General features: G+C 44.5%; 1 protein-coding gene across 2 annotated transcripts in view; it reads left to right on the top strand.

Annotated features, from left to right (window-relative positions):
- Window positions 1–12,333, top strand: part of TBC1D1 (TBC1 domain family member 1) — a 194,750-nt gene that overhangs the window by 23,951 nt on the left and 158,466 nt on the right. Inside the window, exon 1 of one of the 2 annotated variants that reach the window (XM_069744616.1) lies at window positions 10,936–11,101. The exons of the other annotated variant lie outside the window; for it this stretch is intronic. Within the exon in view, the coding sequence (XP_069600717.1) occupies window positions 11,072–11,101 (30 nt within the window). The 5' untranslated portion in view covers window positions 10,936–11,071. Of the gene's footprint in view, window positions 1–10,935; window positions 11,102–12,333 lie in introns of those variants that run through there. 2 annotated transcript variants of the gene reach the window in all.

Genomic DNA, 12,333 nt, shown 5'->3' with positions numbered 1-12,333 from the left:
TGTACAACCGATGAGGAACCTGAACTGAGGACCCCCACGATCAACCTAATGGGGTGTATGAAAAATGTGTTCTAACCACATTTAAGAGGAAGACTGCTCTACATATTTTCATAAGTTGTCTGGTTCATTTATGAAACGAGCCATTTCTTGATGATATTTGACCTCCTGAATTTACCGTAAATCTGATAATGAAAATTCTGTTGGCTCTTCTATGATACTAAAGCAAATTATTATTTTTTCTTTTTACTGCGACTTATAAATAATGCATACAAGTTTCAGTACTTTTGAAACATTATTTTTGCAAGTATAAAGATGCAGAATATTTTGCCAATTTTCTGATATTTATTTAGAGGACATTTGGCAACAATTCAGATAGCGAAAACATGTCTAAACACTGTTGCAAATTTTGGACTAAAGGCTTCTGACATTCACCTTAAATACTATTTGCCGCAATCTGATATCATCCCACAGTTGTCTGCTTTACCATTGCTGGTTATCCAAAATGGAGGGGATGAGAATGGGGCGGGAATCCCACGTCGTTGTACATGTATAGTAAGCTACACACACAAGGCACTAATTCTAGATTTCGGTGAGATCTATCTATCCTTCCTATCTATTATCTTTGCATATCTGTAATTTTTATTCTGCATTCCATTCCGGTACGTGGCACACGGATGCCGCCCACTTATGGTACGTATTTCACAGACATGCAGCCGCCCTGATGGTACTGGTAAAATCAGGACTTGTGACGGGAGGCCTTTATATAAGGAGTGGTTCAGTTGAGGTTGCTGACGGAAAGTCTAGGTCATGCTTCATGACACCAAGCGCCCCCTCGTTCCTCACTTGACTGAAAATGTTTCTGGTTCTTTTGGAACCGGCAGTTCTTCTGTATGTGGTATTGGGCATATTGGAGATGGCGCGTTTGATACTGTAAAGTCCACTTCTTCCTTGCAACTCCTTTCCTAATGGGGGTTACCATACAATTGTGATCCGTTGTTGTGAATTCCGCTCTTGGGCTCCCTCCTGTGGTTTTGAGTGGTATGGCTGCTTCTTGGATTTAGTTTCTGCAGCTGTTTTCATTGATCGTCTTTCTGGCTCGGCTATATTAGTCTGGCCTTATCCCTCATTCAATGCCAGTTGTCAATTGTTCCAGCCTGGAGTTATTGCTCTTTGGATTTTCCTGACTCTCTGACCGGTTCAGCAAAGCGAAGTCCTTGCTTGTTATTTTGCAGTTCACTTTGTGGACTTTGTTGTTCAGCACTTTCTATGTTTTGCTCATTTGTCCAGCTTATCAGTATGGATCTATTCAGCTAAGCTGGAAGCTCTGGGCAGCAGAGTTTGCCCTCCACACCTTTAGTCAGGTGTGGAGATTTTTGCATTTCTCTGCGGTGGACTTTTTCTAGTTTTTTTTTTTTTTTTTTTTTTACTGACCGCACAGCGTTCTGTCCTGTACTTTTCTATTTGGCTAGAAGTGGCCTCGTGTGCTAAATCTTGTTTCATACTACGTATGTAATTTCCTTCTCCTCTCACAGTCATTATTTGTGGGGGGCTAAACTATCCTTTGGGGATTTTCTGAGGCAAGATAGGTTTCCTGCTTCTGTCTTTAGGAGTAGTTAGCTCTTAGGCTGTGACGAGATGCCTAGGCAGAGTTAGGAGCATTCCACGGCTACTTCTCTAGTGTTGCGTTGAGCTTAGGGACTGCGGTCAGTATAGTTACCACCTGCTCAGAGCTGGTCGCATGTCGCTCCTTAATCACCAGACCATAACACCGTTGGCTCTCTCCAGATTCCTGGAAGTTCAAAAGGCATAGACTGGCTCTTCCCATGCAACTGACCGACTGACCTTCATTTCTTAAAGTAATGATGGCCACTCGTTTTTCTTTACTTAGCTGCTTTTTTTTCTTGTCATAATACAAATTCTTGTAGAAAAGCCGCGGAGACACCATCACGTGTTTCTCAATGCAAGCAATAAATAGCCAGGTCTTTCACCGGGAAGGAACAACCACGGGAAGGGTCAACCACGGGAAGGGCAGCATCCCAAAAGGGAAAACCACCTATGCCAAAACATGGTATCCATCCACAGACAGCTGTTTCGGGGTATTTGCCCCTCATCAGTGTGGAGTAGTAAACTGGCTATTAGGAGCAGTGACTAGTAAAAGGACCATAAACGCCTTATGGTCATTCATCCTTATGTTTATATTCAGTAGGACTATCAGCTATGTGTCCACCAGACTTCTGCACAACACAACTGATGGTCCCAACCCCATTTATAAGGCAAGAAATCCCACTTATTAGACCTGACTGGGCACACCCGTGAAGAGAGAACTATTCCCGGTGACTACCTCTTGAAGCTCATCAAGAGAATGCCAAGAGTGTGCAAAGTAGTCATCAAAGCAAAAGGTGGCTACTTTGAAGAACCTAGAATATAAGACCTAATTTCAGTTGTTTCACACTTTTTTTCTTAAGTATATAATTCCACATGTGTTAATTCATAGTTTTGATGCCTTCAGTGTGAATGTACAATTTTCATATATAGATTTTTTTTTTTAAGAAACACCCAATGGACGAGAAAAAAAATATTTTTTTTTTATCCTTCCCACTACATGTATTTAATAAAATAAAAAATCTGCCACAAAGCCAACAGTCCTTTAACCCCCTTCCCAATACTGGATGGGTCTCTTGGATTGTCGCTTTGAAATAATTAACATACAGGGTGTTTCAGTCCTTTGATGCGGGTGCAAGAATTGAGCCTGCACCATCCCCAACAAATGACTGTGCTAATCGGCCATCCTCTCCCTCTAAAGGCTGCATGCAGAACTGAGCTTCGTCCACTTCTGTCTACCTTTTATTAAAAATTTTTGCTGACCGTAGCGTTTACAATGCATGGTGTGAGGGATGACCAGGACCGTAGTCGTGGCTGAGACTAGTGGCTTTTGCGCACCCTGGCCTCCCGTCACATGCAAAGAGCGTACTTCTATGAGGGTACTTGCCTCTGCTATCCGCACTCTCCTGGTCTCTTCTAAGCAGTTGCAGTCCCCCTCCGTATGATGGCACACAAATGGAGACACGGTCTTGATTTTAACTTCAAACACACAACTTTACTTGCTTCTATCCGCAGCACATCCTGCTCAGTTAATTAACAGCATCTGGTTCTGTACAGTCCACATCCTCCACTTTCCCTGCTTCTCCTCTTATGGCCTTCTGTACGTGTCCGGGTCCTACCGCCTCTTGCGGTAACGCAGTGTCCTCCCTGTCCAAAGTCTCTGCACTTGGGGATTCCCTCAGCCGTTTTGCCCCGGATCTGAGGGCATCAGCCCATGTGGTGAGCTGCCACATGAGCCACCTGCGTCCCCGTACTGTTCTGACCCTGCTTTCAGCCTTCATTTCAACACTGCTGCAAGCCGCTGCTCAGTTCTACTTCTGGCCTAGTGGGCCCTGGATAGCTTGGGTCCTGTACTTAAACGTTGTGGAGCTGCTGAGTAGCTTGGGCTCTGGCGCCCTTCCCAGCTCCCTGGGCACCCCGATCCCTACTGCCTCTAACTAGGAAACTGTTCCTACTTTACCCCAGCTAGCTCCTCCTATGGTTAACTACACCACTTATACGGTGTCATGGGCCCCATCTAGTGAGCCCAATAGGGTACTACGCTTTCTCTCTATGCTCATCATTAAATATTAGCAAGACATATATATGTATATACAGTTTTACATGAAGGTTACATTTACATGGAGGAAGGGAGGAGAGTATCACATGGTCCCGGTATACCCCTTACACATGGTCTGGGGTTTCTTCTCACCTGTTGACTGTTTTGGGATGTGATCATGGGGTGCCAATGGGATGCTATAGCAGCTGGGGTCTGCTGAACTTCTGTCACTATCTCCCCCATCTGTACTTGACATTATGGTGCTTCGTTGAAATCCAGCCTTCCAACCTGTGGCTGGCATTCATGGGGGACCATGATTTATACTATACACTGCAATACAGGGGTATCTCAACACGTAGTGTAAGGCTGCCATCACACTAGCAGACACTGGAGTATATGTCCATATTCAAACAAGTTATAAATTTTATTGTATCATAATTCACAAAACATTAATATATACAAATTGAATCATACAAAACAGAAGGTAACGAGCTAATTCAGCAAGGGAAACTAAAGGTACCTTCACACTGAACAATTTAACAACGATATCGCTAGCGATCCGTGACGTTGCAGCGTCCTGGATAGCGATATCGTTGTGTTTGACACGCAGCAGCGATCTGGATCCTGCTGTGACATCGTTGGTCGGAGCAGAAAGGCAAGAACTTTATTTCGTCGCTGAATCGGCGTCTGTGACGCCGATCCAGCGATGGCTTCACTGGTAACCAGGGTAAACATCAGGTTACTAAGCGCAGGGCCGCGCTTAGTAACCCGATGTTTACCCTGGTTACCAGTGTAAATGTAAAAAAACAAACACTACATACTTACATTCCGGTGTCTGTCCCCCGGCGCTCTGCTTCCTGCACTGACTGAGCGCCGGCCGTAAAGCACAGCGGTGACGTCACCGCTCTGCTTTACGGCCAGCCGGCGCTCAGTCAGTGCAGGAAGCAGCGCTGGGGGACAGACACCGGAATGTAAGTATGTAGTGTTTGTTTTTTCTTTTTTTACATTTACACTGGTAACCAGGGTAAACATCGGGTTACTAAGCGCGGCCCTGCGCTTAGTAACCCAGTGTTTACCCTGGTTACCCGGGGACTTCGCATAGTTGGTCGCTGGAGAGCTGTCTGTGTGACAGCTCTCCAGCGACCACACAGCGACACTGCAGGGATCGGCATCGTTTTCTAGATCGCTGCAGCGTCGCTAAATGTGACGGTACCTTTAGGTAGCACAGACCAAAAACAGTGTGAGTCAGTCTTGATGTCGTAACCAGATAACAATAAAGTGCATAGTGCATATATGGGCAGACACGGGATATATTAGTCCATGTGAAAAATCACTTGGCCCTATACAAAGGCTCAAAAAACTAAAGTAAAATAATCATTCCCACCCCGCGTTCTTACCCATAACATGGCATCAAGGAGGATCCACACCGTAGCCCCAACGCGCGTTTCAAAACCTGTTTTGTATGATTCAATTTGTATATATTAATGTTTTGTGAATTATGATACAATAAAATTTATAACTTGTTTGAATATGGACATGTACTCCAGTGTCTTTTTGTGATATGGATCTAGGTTGTGGAATTGTCCTATTTTATACTTCTCTGCTGATTTCTCTTTTTGAGGCTCTCCCACTGGGTTGTGAGCATGTTTGAGAAATTTAGATGTTTGTTTTCCATTTTGGGCTTTTATTACATCACACTATCAGTATTTGGTCAGTATTTTACATCAGTATTTGTGAGCCAAAACCAGGAGTGGAACAATTAGAGGAAAAGTATAATAGAAACATATGCACCACTTCTGCATTTATCACCCACTCCTGGTTTTGGCTTACAAATACTGATGTAAAATACTGACCGAATACTGCTAGTGTGACTGCAGACTTAGAGATCAGACAATCGCAGGCTCAAGTGTTCTGTGGGACTAAAATGTACAGTAAAATAACAATAAATAAAATGCACACATGGCATCACTGCATCTAGAAGTCCGATTTATCTAAATAATATAAAATTACTTTCCCTAATCGGTAAAGAGAAAACAAGCCTAAATTAACTTATTTTTTGGGCCGCCACCACACTGCATAAAATAAATGCAAAAGAATGGTTCAGAGATTAATGTTATGGCTCGCGTTCATCTGTGTTTAAAACCTCGCTCCGATGTTGGTGAGTAGGATGAGTTTCCTGTGCGTAATTTTCTCAAAGGGCAGCCTTATACAATGCGTGGTATTGTATTTTATTTATTTTTTTGCAAATACTATGGTCCGTATGCCATCCTTTTCTATTTTTTTTCTTGCACCCATTGACTTGCATTGGTGAGTCTTGTCCAATGTATGTGGCCCCTCACAGCAAGCTGCGCCTTATTTTTTTAAAAAAATTTTATTTCTCCTTCTAAGGGTATGTGCACACGTTGCGGATTCTCTTCGGATCCGCAATTGATTTACAGTACAATGTAAATCCATGAGGAAGAAAAAATGCTGTGCACACGTTGCCGAAAATCCGATGCGGAAACGCTCCAGATTAAAAGTAGCATGTCACTTATTTTTTGCGGATCTGCAGTGTTTTTGTACCCATTCCATTATAGAAATCCGCAAGGGTAAAAAATGCAGTAAGGCTACGTTCACATTTGCGTTGTGCGGTGCTGCGTCGGCAACGCAAACTAAAACGCATGCAAAACGCATTGTTTTGCGACGCATGCGTCCTTTTCTGGCATGATTTTGGACGCAAAAAAAATGCAACTTGCTGTGTCCTCTGCTCCCTGACGCGTGCGCCAAAAAAGACGCATGCGTCACAAAACGCAATGCAACGCATGTCCATGTGCCCCCATGTTAAATATAGGGGCGCATGACTCATGCGTCGCCGCGGCTGCGCCCGACGCAGCCCGGTAGAACGCAAATGTGAACGTAGCCTAAATCGGCAAAACATCTGCATCAAAAATAGTGACAAATCCGCAGGTTCGTTTTCTGCTAGGAGAGGCAGAATCCGCACCAGAAATTCCTAAGGCTAATCCGCAACGTGTGCACATAGCCTTATAGTTTCTGGGTTTCCAAATTCTGACTAGGTGAAATTCACTAACGTGCACAGCAATGTCATAGTAACAGTTATGAAGGTTGAAGGAAGACTTTAAGTCCATCTAGTTCAACCCATAGCCTAACCTAACATGCCCTAACATGTCGTTCTTGCATTGCGGTGCATTATGTTAATTTTCAGCAGATGACCAGTGGAGTCCCCCTCTAAAGGTACCGTCACACTGAACGATATCGCTAGCGATCCGTGACGTTGCAGCGTCCTGGATAGCGATATTGTTCAGTTTAACACGCAGCAGCGATCAGGATCCTGCTGTGATGTCGTTGGTCGCTGCAGAAAGTCCAGCACTTTATTTCGTCGCTGGATCTCCCGCAGACATCGCTGAATCGGCGTGTGTGACACCGATTCAGCGATGTCTTCACTGGTAACCAGGGTAAACAATCGGGTTACTAAGCGCAGGGCCGTGCTTAGTAACCCGATGTTTACCCTTGTTTCCATCGTAAAAGTAACAAAAAACAAACATTACATACTTACCTTCGCTGTCTGTCCCCCGCTGTGCTTCTCTTCCCTGGCTGTGAGCGCCGGCCAGCCGGAAAGCAGAGCGGTGACGTCACCGCTCTGCTTTCCGGCTGCTGTGCTCAGTCAGTGCAGGAAAGCACAGTGCCGGGGACAGACAGCGGAAGGTAAGTATGCAGTGTATGTTTTTTTTTTTTTTTTTTTTTTACTTTTACGATGGTAACCAGGGTAAACATCGGGTTACTAAGCGCGGCCCTGCGCTTAGTAACCCAATGGTTACCCTGGTTACTGGCATCGTTGGTCGCTAGAGAGCTGTGTGTGTGACAGCTCTCCAGCGACCAAACAGCGATGCTGCAGCAATCGACATCGTTGTAGGTATCGCTGCAGCGTCGCTGAGTGTGAAGGTACCTTAAGGCTTTGTGCACACGTTGTGTATTTTGCTGCGGATCCCCAGCGTTCCCGCAGCTGCAGATCCGCAGCAGTTTCTCATGAGTTTACAGTACAATGTAAACTTATGGGAAACCAAAAACGCTGTGCCCATGCTGCGGAAAAAGCCGCGTGGAAACGCAGCGGATTATTTTCTGCAGCATGTTAATTCTTTGTGCGGAATCCGCAGCGGTTTTCCATCTGCTCCAATAGAAAACTGCAGATGGAAAACCGCAGCAGAATCCGCATTAAAAACCGCGAAAAAAACGCAGCGGATTTTTCTACGTGTGCACACAGCCTAAGACCTCGTGTGCACTCAGTTTTACTGCACCTCCTGAAAAACTCTGATTTCTCTAGCTACAATGCTACTATGTAATCCCGGCACAACAAGAAGCTCGGTGGATAGGATTGCATTGGACCCCGTTCCCTGGTGACTTTGTAATGCAGCAGGAATGTGCGCTGTGAGATCACACAATGTTAATGGATGGCCGCTTCTGTAACCGCCGGGGAACGTTTGCCCAACTGGCCTTGCAGTGTGGCTATGTAAGCCTCCGTGCTGCCAAGAATACCACATGTAATATGATTAATGAAACGCTAGTATAATGGTGGATCTTTGTGATTATATCAGCTGAGGAGAGAAGCCTGGCGTGATGTTTGTCCTGGGTGAAGCCGGTGTATCTGCAGCAGATGACACCAGATTCGTGTACACCTTTTATAGTATCAGACCATGTAGATGAAATGCTGCGCTTTTCTTCAAGGAGTAAAAACATTTTTTTTTTTTTTTTTTTGCCTCATTCACATGTCCATATTTAAACATCTGGGGAAAAAAATGGCACCAGTGTTATATGTGTACTAGATGGTGGCCCGATTCTATCGCATCGGGTATTCTAGAATATGCATGTCCACGTAGTATATTGCCCAGCCACGTAGTATATAGCAGAGCCACGTAGTACGGTATATTGCCCAGTCACGTAATATATAGCAGAGCCACGTAGTATAGAGACTTAAAAAAAATAAAAAAAATAAACATATACTCACCTTCCGAAGGCCCGTTGGAAGTCCTGCTATGCTCACCCTCCGCTGCCTTTCCCGCTCCTCGCCACACTCCCAGGATCGCTCCATTGCAAGCGGCAGCTTCCGGTCCCAGGGCTGGTGTGAGCAGGACCTATGATGACATCACGGTCACATGACCATGACGTCACGGCAGGTCCTTGTCGCACACACGGGATCGGAAGCTGACGCTTGCAATGGAGCGGTCCCAGGAGCGTGGCGAGGAGCGGGAAAGGCAGCGGAGGGTGAATATAGCAGGTTTGTTTTTTGTTTGTTTTTTTTTTACTTTTAACATGACATATTTTTAGTTTTGATGCTGCATAGGCAGCATCAATAGTAAATAGTTGGGGACACACAGGGTTAATAGCAGCGGTAACGGAGTGCGTTACACCGCGGGCCGTTAGCACTGCCATTAACCCTGTGTGAGCGGAGGGGATTACGGAGCGGGCGCCGGGCAGTGAGTGCAGGGGAGTAGGGGAGGGACTAATCATCAGAAAAACTGTGACTAAATGTCGCTAAAAGCGCATTAAGAAAAGGGAAAATGTAACATAAAATGCAGCAAAAAACACAAGGCAATAAAAAATGCATTTTCACATGTTGGATTATGGCCTTCCAGTTTTTCCTAAGAATTTGACGCTGATGGCCTACGTCTTATTGGCCACCTCATTTCTATACACTTTAAATCCTCGTTTGCTGATCATTCGCCAGCAGCTTTCTTGCCTGGATCTCCCATACATCGGATCACTCGCTCTGCAGATGCTGTAATGTGATCACTTGATCTCTTATTGCTTGGACTTAAAGGGACTCTGTCACCTGAATTTGGAGGGAACAATCTTCAGCCATGGAGGCGGGGTTTTCGGGTGTTTGATTCACCCTTTCCTTACCCGCTGGCTGCAATATTGGATTGAAGTTCATTCTCTGTCCTCCGTAGTACACGCCTGCGCCACGGTCTCCACCTTCGAGGAAATCTAACATGAAGAGGAGACAGTGATGCGAGCGCTGATGGGTCACGTGACCCCGGTGCCCAAATGGCCGCACGAGAGCCCCAGTAATGAGGCACCGCGGGAACAGCGCCGGCACAGGAGGCGAGTATAGGCTTTATTACTTTATCCGCTCCAAACCTTTAGATCTAGGAAAGGTTGTTCTAGGGGTGGAGAACCCCTTTTAGTACCCCTGTATAGAGTGGACTCAGGCGCTCAGACGACTCTGTACATCTTCCTGTAGCGGCAATGTAAATACCGTTTGGCGCCCCCTCCTATTCACAGCTTAAGCGGTTTGAGTAGTCGTCATATGACCGCTCTTATGCAATTTTGTATGCTCCGCAGTGAGCAATCTCTTTTTATTTTTTTTTTTCTTGTGAAAAATCAGAGGAGCTGTTCGGCACATGACCCAGGAGTATGAAAATGGCATATGGTCTTATGATGGCCACTGGAACTGGTCTCTGCTGTTCTTCTGCAGCACATCCCGACACGGTGTCTCTAAAAATAACAACATGATGATATTGCTCCTGAGAAACCAGCAATCTATTACCCTCACACCAGCCCTCTTATGGAACATGGTCTCCACACAGTGTGTTGTTGTTTTTGTATTTGTCTCCCAACATCCATCTACAAAAAAAAAAATAAAAAATTAGCGGTCTGTTTTCAATCCAATACCGGAATCAAATTAACCATACAAATCTATTAGGTCTGTGACAATCACTGGCCACAAATGGTCCATGATTAATATTGTGATGTTCGGGAGAACTGGAACTTGGTCTGATTCTCTGCGTACGTGAAAAAAATCAGGTCTACAATCTGTGGACACGTTAAAAAAAAAAAAAAAAAAAAAAAAATTATATATATATATATATATATATATATATATATATATATATATATATATATATATATATATATATATATATCACTCACACACTGATTATTTTTTTCCTTGCACGTTTATATCTGCTATATATCATTTTTTTTTTTTCTGCAAATGCTGAACGTGTGAATATACCCTTAGTGTAAACTAAGATAATACATCAGTCTTTGCTTTTTATAATTTTTTTTTGCATTGAACAAAGTCTGGAAAGATGTCCTAGTCATGACGAGGTTGAAGATCAGGCATGTACACTGTATCAAATGTAGCAAATAATCCATGGAAATCAGAGACCTGCTTGTCCTGGTGCCCAAAGGGTTTCTCCTGACTCTGGAAATGGATACATCAGCACCTTCTGAGAAAGAAGGACATCATTTTTTATTTTTTTGTCTTGAGCAGCAGCAGGCGGATCTGCTGTGAACACTTGCTGGGCGAGCCCTCTCCCCTCCCAGTTCTCAGACTGGGATGTCTCAGTGACGACATGCCGGCTGTGGGAAGTGATCAGTCAGCTGCAGATTGCCTGGACTCCAGATGTGACCCCTCCAGAAGATGTCCTAGACATGTCCCCGTTATTTAGCTGGGTGGCGAAGGTGAGCCTCATACATTTCTTGCATGGTGTCTGGTACAGCCCAGTCCTGTGTCCTCTGCGCAGAATACTTTCTATAAGTTTCTGCCCAGGAGACCAGTGTGGCTTCACTGCTGGGGGAAGTAGGTGAATTTACCACTGAATTTGTGCGCTGTGTTCAGTTCTGCTACTTTGCCTGTAACCTGTAGTCTTCTCGCTCAGTGAATGGCGCTCTCCTATGGTGTAGACGGTTGCTGGGGCAGATGTTGTGCTAGGACTCCCTGGGGGGTGTCTGGGAAGTATCCATATTCCTAAAGAAGAAAAAAAAAAACCTAATTGCTGGAAATGAAGCTTAAAAACAAAAATCATTCACTATCCGCCATGGTCACATCCAACGGTCAAAAGATCACTACAGTCGGTCACTGGGTTTAGTGGTCAAGTTCAAGAATGGGTTATGGCTGACTTAGTGATTGGCTGCAGCAGTCACGTGACTAATGGAGGACGTCAATGATTTTGGACCATCGAGGACCACCAGAGTGGTGGGAAATTTAAATAATGGTTATTTTATGTTCTGCTAATGCATCTCTAGAGATCATGTGTCCATACGATATTGGCCCGATAGAGGCCGACAAGCTGTGGAAGTGTTGCAAAATAAAAAAAAGTACCAGTGGCGAGGACTGTAAGGTAGATGTTTCGTTGTAAATCCATCTGGATTTATTGATATTTTTTTTTTTTTTTTTAGTTTTACTCATTTTATATAGCACCATCATATTCCACAGCACATTAGACATCATCATCACTGTCCCCGATGGGGCTCACAATCTAGATCCCTTATAAGTATGTTATTGGATTGTGGAGGAAACCGGAGAACCCGGAGGAAACCCACAAAAACACGGGGAGAACATACAAACTCCTTGCAGATGTCCTTGGTGGGATCTGAACCCAGGACCCCAGCGCTGCACGGCTGCGGTGCTGACCACTGAGCCACCAGATTTGCAGATTTTGCTGCAAATCCAACATTAGGATTGTTGATTTTCTTTCCCTTTTTACAGTGGGAAAATCCATAACAAAACGCTTATCACTCAGTTTAAAAACCCCGCTCCTCCAAGTCGATGTTCATGCAGAAAAACTATCCTGCAGGCGGATAAGATTGGTTTAAAACTCATTTCGTTTCTTTCTATTATATTCCGCTATGAATCTTCCATCTGAAAATATGAAGCATTTCCATCTCTAGATGGGATACATCTATCACTTGTC

The sequence above is a fragment of the Ranitomeya imitator genome, chromosome 1 (assembly GCF_032444005.1).
Source record: "Ranitomeya imitator isolate aRanImi1 chromosome 1, aRanImi1.pri, whole genome shotgun sequence".
NCBI lineage: Eukaryota > Metazoa > Chordata > Amphibia > Anura > Dendrobatidae > Ranitomeya > Ranitomeya imitator.
Note: the sequence above shows the minus strand (reverse complement) of the source record. Positions and strands in the feature narration are given on the sequence as shown.